We start from the raw sequence: 16,861 nt of genomic DNA, 5'->3' as shown, positions 1-16,861 counted from the left end.
AATCAGATGGCTGAATGGGTTCAATTGGAGAGATAAGAGTGCATTCCTGACAAGCCATGCATTCATGCTTGGAGTTCAAACACAATTCAAGTTATATACAGTTGTTTCTCCCCAACGTAATTTTCTGTAAAATCAATATTACTACTTGAAATTTTGAGAATATTTAATAAAGGGTTTTCAGATGGCATAAATATGTTTGTTGCACTTCATCCCCAACCAATTATCATCATAATAATCCTCTTCAGATAGGAACACAAATAAATAAATAACAAGAATATCAGTGAAACTGATGGATGCTCCCCGATGATGCGCTATGTCAATCTATGTGTTAATAACCACCTAAAAAATCTATTACTAGTGTCGGTGACCTTGACCTTGACCTCAAACCTAATCAAAAGGTAGAGGTCCATGCAAGGTACCTATATTCCAAATATGTAGGAGATCGGTAAAATATTGAAGGAGCTATGAGAAACTGTAACACAATTGTGACGGAAAATCTATTTTAGCCTCTGTGACCTTGATCTTGACCCCAGTGACCTCAAACCTCATCAAAAGGTAAAGGTCCATTAAAGGTACCAACATGCCAAATATGTATTAGAACGGTAAAATGTTGAAGGCGCTATGAGAAACTGTAACAAAATTGTGATGGAAAAATATATTATTAGCCTCGTAGACCTTGACCTTGACCCCAGTGACCTCAAACCTCATCAAAAGGTAAAGGGCCATGAAAGGTACCTACATGCAAAATATATAAGAGAACGGTATAATATTGAATGCGCTATGAGAAACTGTAACAAAATTGTGACGGAAAATTATAGTATTAGCCTCGGTGACCTTGACCTTGACCCAAGTGACCTCAAACCTCATAAAAAGGTAGAGGTCCATGAAAGGTACCTACATGCCAAATATATAAGAGATCGGAAATATATTGAAGGTGCTATAAGAAACTGTAACAAAATTGTGATGGAAAAATCTATTATTAGCCTTGGTGACCTTGACCTTGACCCAGTGACCCCAAACCTCATCAAAAGGTAGAGGTCCATGAAAGGTACCTACATGTCAAATATGTAAGAGATCGGTAAAATATTGAAGGAGCTATGAGAAACTGTAACACAAGTGTGACGGAAGGAAGGAAGGAAGGAAGTACGGAACTTCAAACTGGCAACTATATGCTCCCCGAAAATTTTCGGGGAGCATAAAAAGATGTGTTTGTGAAATACTATGTCCCCAATATATTTCACCTTTGACCTTGAAGGATGACCTTGACCTTTCACTACTCAAAATGTGAAGCTTCATGAGATACACATGCATGCCAAATATCAAGTTGCTATCTTCAATATTGCAAAAGTTATGGCCAATGTTAAAGTTTGACGCAAACAAACCAACCAACAAACAGACAGGGCAAAAAAAATATGCCCCCCAGTATAGACTGGTCCATACATTCAACGGTTATTTTCGAGTCGTAATCCAGGCCACGTTGTAAACAATTTAGACTGGTAATTTACTATTTGCACAAGTCATGCTGATATGTTTACTGCTGAAGTAAACCAATCGACGTCCACGGCTGGCATTTCCGGAATAAACATCTTTTATTTTGTAACCTTGTGTGTGTGTGTGTGTGTGTGTGTGTATTTCCAAAGTTGTAAGTCCCTCTGCGCGTAAGGCTGCATTATGTGAGGACTAGTTTCTAACCTTCATTTAATCAAAGATGAGTCTGCTTTAATACGAAGCTGGAGCGAAGTCAGGCAAGAAACTGCTCACTACTGATCGTAAGTCAACAAATGACTATGAAAAATCACGGAAACGTGAATTTCAAAAGTGGTTAAAAATCTATCCTTGGCTGAAATACGAAAATTATGTTAGGTTTTGTTCAGTGTGTCGCATACAGTCGCTGAAAACCAAACAGCACAAGTCCCTAGCCTTTGTAAAAGGCACCGACAATTATAAACTTGAGTCTGTGAAACAACATGAAGAAAGTACTGTACATAAAAGGTATATTGATATTTTAGAGGCGAAATCACAACCTTCTTCTAAGAGTAAGGCTGCTGAAGATTTAAGAAGATTGCACGAAAGTCAGCACAACGGTCTGGCTATTAAATTTCGCACTGCCCATGCACTGGCCAAAACCCACATGAGTTTTAGAACATTCAGTACCATATGTGTGTTAGATAGGGCTAAGGGATTGGATGTTGGTGTGAACTATCGTAATAAAAAAGCTGTTGCTTCTTTTACAAAAGCTATTGCAACTGTTGTGCAAAGAACAACAGTAGAAAAAATGAAGAATACACAGTTCTGTAGTTTCACAATTGATGGGTCAACTGATTTCACGGAAGATGATCTTGAAAACATCTAAATTCGAACTGTTCACTCCGGCCGTGTTGAAGACACATTCTTGCATATAGGTTGTGCTGAATCTGGCTCCAGCAAACACATACATGAGCATGTCAAGAAAGTGTTCGCAAAACTTCACGTTAAAGATGAAATGCAGTCAAAACTCGTCGGTTGCAAATATGCAGGGTATAAATACATTCTTATGTTAAGCTTTAAATAAATCTTATTAAGTATATTGCACTATGCCTCTGAAACAAATAGGTTTTATATTGCACATATTTGAAAAATCTGAAATAAATACACACTTCTGAAATAAATACATTGCAGAAGCTAAAAAAATGTTACAACTAAAATATTTGGTAAATCCTTCTTTAAATCTGAGCAAAAACATAATGAGTAACAAACTAATTTATTATGCAACTTTGAATGAATCGCTTTTTAAAAGGGGATATAGCATGTTGAAGCGCCCCAAAGGGTTAAATTAAAAAAATCTGAAAAAAAAATTATTAAAGCATATATTTACAGTTTCATATAATTATATTTGAAAGAAATTGTATTTACGCATTTTGTAATAAAAACCATTTTATGAATTTATTTTTGTTTATTTTGCCCTTTTCTTGTTTACATTGTCTTGTTTCTTGTTTACATTTGACGTCATGCTTTTTAGCGTGAATGTCACTGTAATCAAGCCATCATTGATCTTTTTTGTCACAAGCACAGTAGCGCAGTTGGTTAAGACTCTGTCTCCCGACAATTACCTTGAATGACCCTAAAGACATGAGTTCGATACCTCCGTCGGTTTTTTTTTCAAACATTTTCATAATATGTTTTTATCAATTGTCTGTTCTTGTCTTTTATTTATTTGGTTTATTCAATGAATATGTATTCGCATTTAATCTTATTATTACAAAACACATGAAATTAAAATTGTAATCTACTTTTTTTGCCATAGTTCCTTTAAAATAATTCATTTATATTTCAAATTTCAGGAAACAAGACTGGACTTGCAACACTGTTTATAGCAGAATGGCCACGCCTAGTAGCTACACACTGTGTAGCTCACAGACTCGAACTGGCATTCACAGATGCCGTTAAACTGACAAACATGAAAATGTATGAAAAGAGTATGACTCTACTTATTGGACTGTATTAATTGTACCACAAGTCTCCTAAACAAAAGAAAGCGCTCCAGAGAGCGCAGACAAAATTTCAAAATTTAGTAGGTTTTCTTGTTTCTCACAAATACTTTAAATGGGCCTTTTCACAGATTTTGCCATGTATTGAAGTTTGTCATTAAATGCTTTATATTGATAAATTTAAACATTGGACCTAAAAATCTCCAGTAAAAAAACAACAACAAGAATACAATAAAAAAAAAGAAAAGAAAAAAAGTAACCCTCAACTGGGCTCGAACCACTGACCCCTGGAGTCCTAGAGTAAAAGTCTTCCGCTTAGACCACTCGGCCATCCGTGCTTATGCACGAGGAGATGTATTTTTCATTTTATATAAGCAATCCTCGTAGTTTCACAAAACATAACGACAACAACAGAACTTTCCAAATTATTCATTCGTTTCGCGTTACACCGCTTTCTAATTTTCAGGTTTTCAAATAGTCAAAAGATGCATATAATGGATATTTTAGAGCATGGTAAATGTTCAGTATTACTGTTTCCTCACAAATATCATAACTAAAACGAACATTTGCGAATCTAAAACAACTTTTTTATTATTTTTTTCAATTTACCAAAACGTGAAAAGGCCCCTTTAAAACTTAAAAATAAATTGTGGTAACATTATATTTGTTCAGGATCAATTTAAATTGCACATTATCATTCAATAAATAACAATATGTATTATGTTTCACCTTTCTCCGGTTCTGGTTTGGATTGCTCAGCAGATATCACTGGCCCTTTATCTGGCAGCTTGGGAGGCCCTGGTTTAGACACAGCAGGCTGGACAAGGGGAGGAGGCTTCTTGGGCTTGGACTGTAACAACAAGTTACGAGCACATCAGCAGATCCATCTAACACACAATAATGTACATCCCTCAGAAAACAGAAATGTTATCAGTATTTTTTTCATTCAAATTCGGGTCCGGTAATCAACCCCTTTCCCAATGAAAAAAAGTATATACTTTTCCCATATGGATGTGAGCTAAAAATTCCCAATGGAATGTTTCCAATTTTTTTTTAAATCTCAATATTTTGTTCCTCTCCCATCCATATAAGTTCAATATTAGTAAATATAATACTAAAACACTTGTATTCACAATTTTGAAGCATTATTAAGCAAAACTACAACAACACTAATTTCCCAATTTTAGTTAAAACACCGCAAATTTTCCCAATCCAAAGGGATCCTGCCCCATTCCCAAAATGCGGAAACAAAAACAACACTGTATCAACAATATAAAACCTTTCAAATAGAAAGTTTGTGATGTGTATGACAGTGAATGACGTGGCATACCTCTTCAATCATCGATATGGCACTGTCCTGAGAAATGACACTGGAAGAACCTGCAAAACAAATACCGAGGATTGAGTGCACATCTGTTGCAGCTTCTTTACATTTTCTATGATATACATTAGTTTCAATCTCTACCCTTCCAGGGCTTTCCCTCGCTTGAAATCTGAAATCTAAATTTAATTCAACATTTCATCGCTGTTTGAGTCAATTATGCCTTATTTGCATACATACCGACGGCATTTATACATAGATAATGTTAAGTTTTCCAGACATTTCATACACCGACGATAAGCAGGACAATTCCCTTAAATTCTTATAAAAACAATATAATGTGTATACAAGCTGCATTTCATTAAACTATAACAGTTACATTAACTTTTATTGGCAGGCATACGAATCTCGTTTCACTGTATGTTTTAACTTCGTCGTTTGGCTTGATGCTAATGTTCGAGCGTTTAAATACTTAATTTCACCATTGACGAATGAAAAATACGCAAAATAAAATGTGAACATGTCAAATGTTGCAAGTTGATGCTAGGATTATCATAGCAAAATTATCGTCAATGTGAATATGCAAAATTTTATAATAATAGGCCATGATCATCCAATCAGAATTTAGTATTAATGTGAAAATGCAAAGAGTTGTAATTTAAGCTAGACATAGTTGAACCAGAATGCACAATACCAAGGCTCGATTGGTAATTTTCGGCTCAGGTACAACTTACATGTACCTCGGGTACACTTGAATATTCTACAAAGTATTGGGGGTACGGAAACTATACTAAAAAGTACCTGGTAGTAAGGCCGGGTGCCTGTAAGAGTATTTTCCGTAGCTGGGGTGCATCGTTTTATACTTAACAAGAGCACCGCATAACGGGTGCCACGCTCGGCTGCGAAAGCTTGTCAGAGTTTTTTTGGAGGTCACAGTGACCTTGACCTTTGACCTAGTGACCCAAAAAAGGGTGTGGCGTGTAGAACCCATCAAGGTGCATCTACATATGAAGTATCAAAGTTGTAGGTGGAAGGACTTTGATTTTAGAGCAAATGTTAAAAACCTTTACAAACCTTGACACGGACGGCGGACACGACGAGCTGGCTATGACAATACCTCAGGTTTTCTACGAAAACAGCCGACCTAATAAAACCATTCCCTGAGCCGACAATGAAAATATTAGAAAACCGCGATTGGTCATTGTCGGTAGGCTCGGCAATACTACATAAAAGTACCGCGAGTACTCTTACATATACCGGTAATGCCATGTAACCGGGTTACGTTAAATATACTTAAACGGTTAAAGGGGCCTTTTCACGTTTTGGTAAATTGACGAAATTGAAAAAAGTTGTTTCAGATTCGAAAATTTTCGTTTTAGTTATGATATTTGTGAGGAAACAGTAATACTGAACATTTACCATGGTTTAATAAAGTCATTATATGCATCTTTTGACGATTTATAAACCTGAAAATTAAAAAGCGTTGCAACGCGAAACGATTGAATTAAAAGTTCTGTTGTTGTCGTTTAATTTTGTGAAACTACGAAGATTGCTTACACAAAGTATAAAATACGTCTCACATACATACTTGGCAGGATGGCCGAGCGGTCTAATTGGTTTTTACTCCAGGACTCCGGGGGTCACTGGTTTAAGCTCTGCTGAGGGCTACTTTTTTTTTCCTTTTTTAAATTTTATTCTTGATCATTTACTGGAGCTTTTTAGATCCATTGTTTACATTTATCAATATAAAGCATTTAATGACAAACTTCAAAACATGCCAAAATCTGTGAAAAGGCCCCTTTAACTATTAATTTCCGTACCTGGTGACTTTAGTATACTTATGAGTAGCCGCGGTACTTTTTAAGTAGTACCTGAGCCGACCATGGCCAATTCAGCAATGAAGTCATCACACTTCATCAGTAATGGTATAATCAAAATGGTTTCTGGTTATCAGATTAGTCACGCCATGCCGAATTTGTCTTATTCCATATGCAGCCAGCATCAGAATGGCCAGGAGCTACCATTGCATATGGCATAAAAGCCGTTTTCGCATGATGCGGCTTTCACTCTGCTGATAATGACTTGATATGATTAACAAATAACAAGATGAAATTATATATGAAAAATAGAGTAAAAGTATTTAACTAATATTAAATATCACAAAAGAAAAACTAGACAATACGACACAATTGCAAAGAAAAATATGACGATTGAAAATATTTGTTTTATTTCTTAAGAAACTATGTACAATTGACATATCGCCGTCTGTCAATAGTATTCTAAATATCGATCGACATATCAGCGATCGATACATCGAGTGCGCCGCTTGTTGAGGTTACAGTATACTAAATATTTTTGACGTCCTATACCATCTAAAATCATGAACATCATTTATTTTAAGACACGATTCTCTGCAAGGGCACTTGCCATGACTTTATTTTAGAATATTGAGAATATTTTGTGCATGTTGTAGGGAAGACATAGTTGTTTACTAAAAAATCACTCTTTTGCTTGAAGGTTGGAGACTACATAATACTTTGACGGATTGCGGTAAACACTAATCAACTGAAGAGAAGCCGGTAAATAGATGGCCGTAAACGGTGTCAATAGGGTTAATGTTTCTCGGACAGTCGGTATCGAGAAATATAAGAATGGAAGCGTTGGATTTATACCATTTCCAAAGCCGATACGTGGTCTTGAAAAGTGCGAGTGGAAGCTCCGTGTAGAATTACCGAAATCCTCGTCATAGAACATTAATTTATTTTAGAAAATGACGTATTATTTCTATTGCATTTTCACTACAAAGATTGTTTTTTTTTGTTGTCAAATAAGCAATTTTAAATATGAATTGTACTACGTTTTATGTTAAATAAAAGGAAATTCGGTACCCGCTTTACGTTACTTAACGAAATCCCCGTTATCACTTGCTGTTTTGTGTTAGAAACAAGTTAAAACAATGTTATGTTAATATTTTGATGAAACACATCGCTAACTTCCATCGTAAAAGTGTTAATTATTTTTGATAAAACAATACACTTGGTTACTTGGGGACGCTGGTACTTTAACATGTAATAACATGGCGGATTTCGGTTCCCGCTCGGCTTCAGAAAGCGCGTATAACTTAACCAACATCCCAGTTATATGACTCTTATTCGTGTTAAATACACTTCGAAAAAATGTTTTTTTATATATATTTAAGAAATAGTAAACCCCACTGAGGTCCCTATGGAATTATAGTGATCAGCCAGGCAGCCACAGACCGTATATTGAACGAAGCCGTAGGCTGAGGTCCATATACAGTTTTTGGCTGCCTGGCTGGTCACTATATTGACATTGGGACCGAAGTGGAGTTTACTATTTCTTATATTACACCGAAGAGTGTCCCCTGTATTATTGTTCAGTGTTGTACCGGCTTTCCGTACTTTTGTTTTTAATGCAACTGAATGCTCAAACGATGACTTATATCGTGTGACGTAGTTTCTCTAGTTGGAGCAAAAAATTCTTTGGATGTTTATAATAGTTTGTTTAAGGCATCGAACGAATGCAAAACTTATTTCGGATTGTGTGTTTATCATACATAATTTAAACTTTGATAGGAATGCAATAAAATAGTGTGATTGAAAATAAGTTTCGATAAAGGGATTGAATAATAAAAAATGGAAGTGAATATCGTTTCGACTTTATTGTTATAAACATTGGATTAACGCTGGCATTGAGGTAAGCGTGTCGTTGATTATAATTTTTTTTTTACTCTTGTTAAAGCTGAAATAGTGTCAATGCTGTTCAATAAAACGCGTCACGGAGTGCACATTTAGTGGTGTGTAACCCCAAACGGTCCATATACAAAAAATAGTGTCCATATACTCTTATTTTTCTCTATCGCATTTTACAGACTGAAACCGTTAATATAGATATAGAAGAACCAATCTCTCTGATGTGTAATATATATAAATATTTCGTAAATAACAAAGGTAAATACAATTGTAGGAGCGTAATTTAATACTAAAAACACCAGTACGCGCTCAAGCGTCTGAGAGCATTTTTGAATCTCCGAAATATCCGTTATATATAGCTAATTTTATTTAATTACAATTAGTTTTTTAATTTAATTTATATAATCACTAAATGACACAAAACCCCATTACCGCTGTTATATGGAGTGAAAAAAACTCCATAAAAATCCTCCGCAATGTCCACGTGATCAAGTGGGTGAGGCGATCATCATCAAGGCGAGATATCAATTGTATCACTAACGGAGTAAAAGGAAAACTAGTATTTTTATCCCATACCTGGCTTGAATTTAGGAAGAAAAACATAGTGTTATAAACTATTTCAGCTGTATTTTCACATTCTTGAAAAATGAAAACATGCATACAGTACTTTAGAGTTTTGTTTATTTTCATCATTGTATTACCTTATGTTTTTTTTCCCAGAATTTGTCTTGTTCTTTATTTTCAAAACAAAGAAAGATTTATTTAAGAAAATGATAGGATAGATAGAATTCCAAATATGAATAAGATAAGTTGATTTACGGTGTATGAAAATCTGAAAAAAAGTTTGTGGTTTCGGTTTTTCAAGCCTCAGAAATCACACTGTATTGTAGTTTCAATACTGTCTCATAAACAACAACCCTCTTTTGTTGTGATTTTTTCCACAGATTCCACAGTATTTCAGGCATACATTGGCGGTCAATTATCCTACTCACACTTTTCCTGATAAAGCTGGGTTACGCGTGCCAAGTGCACATACTTATGTAAGTAACAGACAACTGCACTGGTTGAATCAGAAGTATGACAGTAACAGACAACTGGACTACTTGAATCATATGTATGACAGTAACAGATAACTGTAATTCTTGAATCAGAAGTATTACAGTTAGGAAAACCGCACTTCTTCAATCAGAGGTATGACAGCAGAGGAAAACCGCACTACTTGAGTCAGAGGTATGACAGTAATAGACAACTGTTCTACTTGAATCAGAGGTATGACCGTAACAGACAACTGTACTACTTGAATCAGAAGTATGACAGTAACAAACAACTGTACTACTGGAATCAGATGTATGACAGTAACATATAACTGCACTTCTTGAATAAGAGGTACAGCATTTCATGAACAACCCAACACCAGTTATATGGCCTTGCTAGATATATAACCAGTGATCCAGAAATATCCTGAAATATGAAGCCCAGCGCTTGGCCAACTGGGCTAGCAAGCTCAGTAAGAACCAAATGAAAGCATGAAGTCAACGTACTTGAAGTGGAGTTATCGCTAGTGGTACTTTCCTTGTCGCTGGATGGGTGCAGCTCACTATGCTTCTTCATGTACTCCCAGATTGAGTTTGAGGTGTTGCTGCCAGTGCTGTCCCTGTTTCTCCGAGGCACGGGCGGCGGGCTCTCCTTCCTCGCTGGAGGTCTCGAGCCCTGTATTAGCTGGTTGATCGTGGGGTTGCGTGGAGGGGGCTTGGGCAACGTGGCAGTTTTACGAGGCTGCTGCTTGATGGCAAGATATCGCTGTCCCCAGGACTGACGCTTTGCCTTGAATAGAACAAAGATTTATAAGTAAAGCTGTTGGCTACAAACAAAAATGTGAAAATGTAAAATGGTATGTAGTGAACACAAAATAGAATATTGTGAACCAGTGATTGCAAATGGCAGCTTTTAAAGGTACCGTCAACAAGATTGACGAAAAAAAGAAAAGTTCTAAAATACCGTATTTTTTTTACAATTATTAGTTTATATTGATTAAAATATCACAACTGGTATATTACATTACTTTATTTTTTTTCAGTTTTCATATTGTGAGTATATTCGGTAATACAATTTTACTGGGTATGTGATCCAGTTAACTACCAGTTAACTATAAATAACGCAAGTAGATTGATCATCATCGTCACGTGGTCAACCCAGGAATGCAAATTGTGCATGCGTAGTGAATTGTATATATTTTTATATATAAAATGATCAATCTACTTGCGTATTTATAGTGTGTATATCGTTATGTCACCTATTTTCGCGATGTACTTTCGATTTCACATCGCGAAATTTTATTTTCGAAGATACTGAAAATATGAACTTTTTTCAAGTAATGTAATATACCAGTCGTGATATTGTAATCAATATAAACTAATAATTGTAAAAAAATACGGTATTTTAGAACTTTTCTTTTTATTCGTAAATCTGGTTGCGTCAGTAGTTAGTTGAAACCTTAGGATTGAAAGACAAAATAATCTTCGACAAAACGTTTATTAAACAACTTCAATGAACATAGTTCTAAGCAAGGGAAGTCACTCTACCCAAATCGAGTACATCGAAACACCAAAATAACAGAAAGCATATTGGCGCTACCTCTTTTCTCCCTCTCAAAGACTGATATAATATATTATATGCATAATTGTTCATATCAATGACTCACTCAAGAGAATAAAAGGTGCCAGCCATTAAGTAACATTACATAAATCTAATTTAAAAAACAACAACATACACATGAAATTAAACGGTTTATATGAGTAAGTGAAGTACTAATGCAATGAAAATGTTAATAGTTATGTGGACATACCAAAACTTCAATAAAAGTCTCCAGGAATAGTAAAAGTGCAAGTGATAACTGACTATTTTAAGAAAATAACTGTATATACATATACATGTAGGTTATCTAAAAAAATCTCAGGCTAATAAGTAAAATAGTGATTAACTGTACTGGACATGTACTATGAACATCAAACTAGTAAAAAAAACAATTTTACTAAAGTTGTAATACAAATAAAGAAAACAGTAATTATGATAAACAGGCTAATATTAGCACAACTTAAGTACTTTTTACTTGAAAAGGACTACGACTGAAACACTTACATAGTACTATAGTTAGTAACATATGCATGTGTGCATAGTAGAAAAAGGTGATGTGCAAATATTAGACAAAATGTAACAAACACGAATACAAAGTTCAACGTAAAACATAATCATTTAAATGCTTTGGCCGTTTGCACGCACGTTGGGGCCTAGAAACGTCCTGACTGCATGGTGATTCAGGCAAGTCAAGGATAGGGACCACCACCTCTGCTTCTTGGGGATTGTCATAAGAAGTCAAATCTTGCTGAGTAGGAATTTGAGACTCCATCTCCACACTGGGCTGGGTGAGTGTAGGTGGAACGAAGACTTGCGTGGATGAAGAGTACGGATGGGTTACCGGTAAATCCTCGGAATCACTTTAAACTGAATTGTGATACAAAGGCACTCGCGACTCAACACTTGATTGTTTAGGAACATGGTAACACTCACATATCTTGACTTTATAAGACAAGGCGCGTAATTGATTGCCTATGATTTTTTTATAAAGCAACACTGATAAGCACTATCAACAGACAAAACCAAATAACGATCACGACATTGATGGTTCTTCCTATCGGAATGCTAATACACTAAATCACCAACACTGATTTTGGGTACTGCATTTGAAGTATAACTTTTGCATTTAGACTTAGCACTAAACTAATGATTGTGGAATCGGTTATCATGTTGTTTCAAAATAAGCTCCCAATCAGACAAGGGAATCTGCTCATTTGTGAATTGACTTCTCTGTGTCCCTATTTCTCCAGAAGAAAGGCCTGCATATCGAATCCTGGAGTTTAATCGCGCAGTAGCAGTTACCAACTGTAGTGGTGTAAGTGAATTACCGCCAGGTTCTTGTCGAACTATTTCAGATTCAAGCTCGAGAATAGCTTTTTCTGCGACAGGGTTCTTGTTTGGGTTCTTAACTCTACCCACATCCAATACTACGCGGTATCTGCGTATAACGTCGCCTCGTTGTAATGCAATAAAACCTGGTGCTGGGTCACACCTTACAAATGCCATTGGTCCGTCAAGAGGATGTAACTCAACCATAAGACTGAGTAATGCACTGCGTAATGTTCAATAATAGATTTAGGCACAGACTTTAAGGAAGAACACACATTACATGCATTATGTACACGATCCGAGCAACAACTTGAACTAAGTCTAAAATATTAAATTGTCTTTTCACAGCTAACACAAGTTGATGTTTAGATGGGTGATCAAGCTTAATGTGAAGCGCAGTTACAAGTTCGTCAGCAATAGAGCGAGGAACTACAATAAGGTCAACAGGAGACACAAGAGGATCAGTTCGCATCACAACCAAAAGATTATCTCTTGAAATGGAAACATCGTTCAAATATCTTTTGACATCCCGAACATTAGTTAGCTTCTTGGATGGTCTAGTACCCTGCCTGAGGTGAGCGTGAACGCGGCGTATGTCTGGACAGCTTTGCTGAATGTCTTTCCAAGCTGATGCGTAAGGCAGTTGAAACCCTGAGGCCGCAGTATTTGCACCATACAAAGCGCGCACAACAGAGTCCTCGGTCTCTATTATAAATTTGCAAATTTGACAGTTCTAGCTAGTGCACTCTGGGGCATTGCGACTAGCGAAGTCTGAAGGCAAATTCACAGATCCCGCCAGATGTCGTAGGTTCACACCATAACGACTGACAGAAGACAAGAAAGACGTGACTCTCGGACTGGACGAAAACTCACCTCTGCACATTTTCTCAAAAGAACGAACACAAGGCAAACTGTCTGTTAAAACACATGCTTGGCACTTGGATTGAACAATGTAGGGACTGAAATGCTTTACTGCAGCATTGATAGATAAGGCCTCTATCTCGCACGGTAACCACGTCACTTGATGCTTCCGTAGTTTGGCACTGAAGAAACCGGCTGAAGGTAGGCTATTGTTTCGGGTAACGTACAAAGTGGCACCTATGCCTCTCCGAACTTCTGAGCCATCAGTAACAATCATAATTTGATCGTCCGTCCTCGGTAATACAATTGACTTGTGGTTGAGAAGAGATATCTGTGCAGCCGTAAATTGGTTATGCAACTCATCACTCCACAAAATTGATGTCCTGTCCAGGGCGACAAGCTATAGCGTCTTCAAGCTGAGAGAGGTATCTTGATGTATTGGGGATCACTCTGCCTAAGATCTTATACGCACCAATAAAACCTCGCAAACCCTTGACAGTTTCAGGAGTAGTACAAGTAGACAAGGCTGTTTTCTTGCTGAAAGTTTGCCATTCGACCATGTCCAACCCAAGATAGTAGTTGTCGTAGGACATATGACTGTCTTTATTGACGATAATTTGAGGTTTGCTTTGTCTAGTGCTGTCAAAACACGCTTTTAGTTTTCATAGAGTGCTGGCAGGGTGTCTGCACCACAATTAAGGTCATTAGCGAGCTTAGCTACAATGCCGTCTTGTAGACATCCACCTAGTACGCGGCACATAACCTCCTCAAGTGCTGTTTCAGTGCCTTGCACTCCCATCGCGGTCCTAATATACACTCGTACGCCCTTGAATGGTGTAACTACCCCACAATATTTCATAGAGTCCTTGCTTAAGGGTATCTGGTAAAAAGCACTGGTCAGGTCAGTTACAATTTTATATTTTCACGGTGCAATAGTGCGCAAAATGGTGTCTACGTCAGGCATAAAAGATGGCTGTGGTTTGCTGTACCTTGCTACCTCAATGAAAGCAGTAACTAGTCTGTAACCGCCCTGCGCCTTTTTCACTAAAAATGAGGTGTTCAAGTATTCGACACTAACTTAACATCTTCTGGACGAGCAAAAACACCCTTTTCTTCCAGGTCATCAAACTTAGCCTGGAACTCAACAAGCTTGTCTCTTGCATATTGAGATACTCTTCCCTTACGTTGCGGCGGTAGTGTGAGACCTATGTTAACTTTTGCTTCAAAAGGTCCGCATGCTCCATTATATCCAGAAATGTCTCCATTGAAGACGCTCTCATACTGGGTATGAAGGGATTGAAATTGAACTTTTATGTCAATAGGTAAAATGTTGTCAGTATCCATATAAATGCTATTTGATGAGGATTTCTCAATGCATACTGGTTCACGCAAGGTAGGTTCAGACACAACGTTCTTAAATACCAACAGGATAGTTGGAAGCGCCTGGCAAACATGATCGTGCTTGCCTAGCTTTTGTGGAATCCAAGATTCATTTAGGATTCAAATCTTTCCATCAATGGCATCTATTATCTGTGGGGTGGGTCAGGAACCGTTTGTGTTGACACAGTCAGATCTGGGCTCTAAAGCAAGAATTGTGTCTGGTGTTTCTGTCGAGGGTAACTGTATCTCAACGTAATCCCCTGGCCACACAATGGTATTGGAAAAAGATACTGGTAAAACATACGGACGTTTTGTAACACCATCTGCATGTTTACTGTCACTAGATGAAGCAGAAGGGCCATATAATATTGGTGGATCAGACGCTATCCTGATTTTATGCTTTGCTGCTCGGAGAGATATATCGTTCGCTTCCATGAAGGGGATTCCACCTAGTGCATCCACATCAAACTTGTCTACTTCTACAACTAATGCATCAAACGTCAGCTGCCTGCAGCCCCTGGTGAACTTGATATGTACTTCACCTAATGTAGGAAGTGGGGACATGCCATCAGCCTGAATTGCTGTCTTAGAGGCACTCGTTACATGGATACCCAACTTTTTCGCAACTGAGAGCTTTATTAGGTTAAGTTCAGCACCAGAGTCAAGAGTTATTGTTGGGGTGTTATTCCCATAGAACACTTTAAGGGTGGGGGATCTTTTGGCACTAACACGGCGCGTTGCTGGAGTAACCCGTAACATGCTTTCACTTTGATCCTCTTCACTGTTATAGCTATCGTCAAGATATACAGCCTCCTCGCTTGTGTTCTCTTCAGTGGTCTGTCTTACTTTGGTTATGTAGAGTTTGTCAGACTAAGGTAAGAATTTGCATGCACTTAAGAAGTGTTGAAATCGAGGGCGGCCAGTCTGTTTACACATTGGACAAACAGGTCCACTGCGCACATTGGACAAACAGGTCCACTGCGCTTTGTTTTGACAAAGTCCTCTGATTTCTGCATAGCTGTCCTCAGCACCTGAGAGTCTTGCATTGAAACCAACTCATCTAAAAGACTATCCATGGTAACAGATATCTCTGGCTTGATAGAAGCAATAGTCTTAGATCGAAGCTCTGTTCCATATCGCTGTCTTATCAAAGCAGGAAAGCAAGGGTTGATAGCACGCAACAACATTAAAACGATAATGTTTTCAAGTGAAGGGGTAATTTCCTCGTCCGAGTCTATATTTACTCCGTGATGAATGATGTCCCCGTCCCGCTTAAACAAATTATCCTCAACCAAACTTGTAATACGCTGGTATAGATCTTCAGGTCTCTCTTCATGCTCAAGTTTAATTGTCATTCAAATCTAGAAAATATGCACCTGACTGTTGGAACCCAAAGAGTTTTTCACGATTGAATTTCTACTTATCACTGGGCAATAGTTTGAAATCTGACCAAGCATTAATTCAAGATGAGTAACCTTTTGCTGGGCAGATCTTCTTGCTAGCCTATGGGATGTTTTCGCCATCATTTAACAAACAACGTAGAGCTTGAGTTGGAGTTTTCTTCAGCCAGGAGAAACCGTCAACGAGGAATGGAGCAAAATTAGCATCAAGTGACAAGGTGTATTCAAGATTTTGCCTCCAAGACTCAAAGGAAGTTATGGTCTCGCTTTTTGTCAAGCACCACTGTTTAGGTGCACGTGTTGCCATATTTAAGATTACAAGTCCACTGATAAAGGAGAAATCAGGGTCAATCCGGCAAGTTTTGGCTTAGAAATTGCCTTACTGTGAAGAATGAAGCGTCTGTTCGTATTTAGCCGCTGCCATCCACGCAAGTTGTTAGTAGAAACCTTAGGATTGAAAGACAAAATAATCCTCGGCAAAACGTTTATAAAACAACTTCAATGAACATATCCTAAGCAAGGGAAGTCACTCTACCCAAATCGAGTACAACGAAACACCAAAATAACCAAACATATTGGCGTTTACGGTCCCTTTAATAATTTATTTTACTTAATTTACATTTATCATACAATAAAGCTATGTAACTGGAGTTCATATTTCCTGTCAAATTTCTAAAGTGTTGAGTCTCTCAGACAATTTGACAACTCAAGATTCATTCTTGATACTTAAAAATTAGAAAATGTTATATAAATATA

At 37.2% G+C, this 16,861-nt stretch overlaps 1 protein-coding gene across 1 annotated transcript in view; it reads right to left on the bottom strand.

Moving 5' to 3' along the window:
• Positions 1-16,861, bottom strand: part of LOC127868607 (phosphoinositide 3-kinase adapter protein 1-like) — a 72,272-nt gene that overhangs the window by 15,392 nt on the left and 40,019 nt on the right. The window contains exons 16-18 of the mRNA XM_052410480.1: positions 10,043-10,325; positions 4,798-4,847; positions 4,197-4,317 (exon numbers count right to left, since the gene is read on the bottom strand). Coding sequence (XP_052266440.1) covers positions 4,197-4,317; positions 4,798-4,847; positions 10,043-10,325 — 454 coding nt within the window. The remainder of the gene's footprint in view (positions 1-4,196; positions 4,318-4,797; positions 4,848-10,042; positions 10,326-16,861) is intronic.

The sequence above is a fragment of the Dreissena polymorpha genome, chromosome 2 (genome assembly GCF_020536995.1).
Source record: "Dreissena polymorpha isolate Duluth1 chromosome 2, UMN_Dpol_1.0, whole genome shotgun sequence".
NCBI classification, from domain to species: domain Eukaryota; kingdom Metazoa; phylum Mollusca; class Bivalvia; order Myida; family Dreissenidae; genus Dreissena; species Dreissena polymorpha.
The sequence above is the reverse complement of the archived record's forward strand: the minus strand, read 5'-3'. Positions and strand labels throughout refer to the sequence as shown.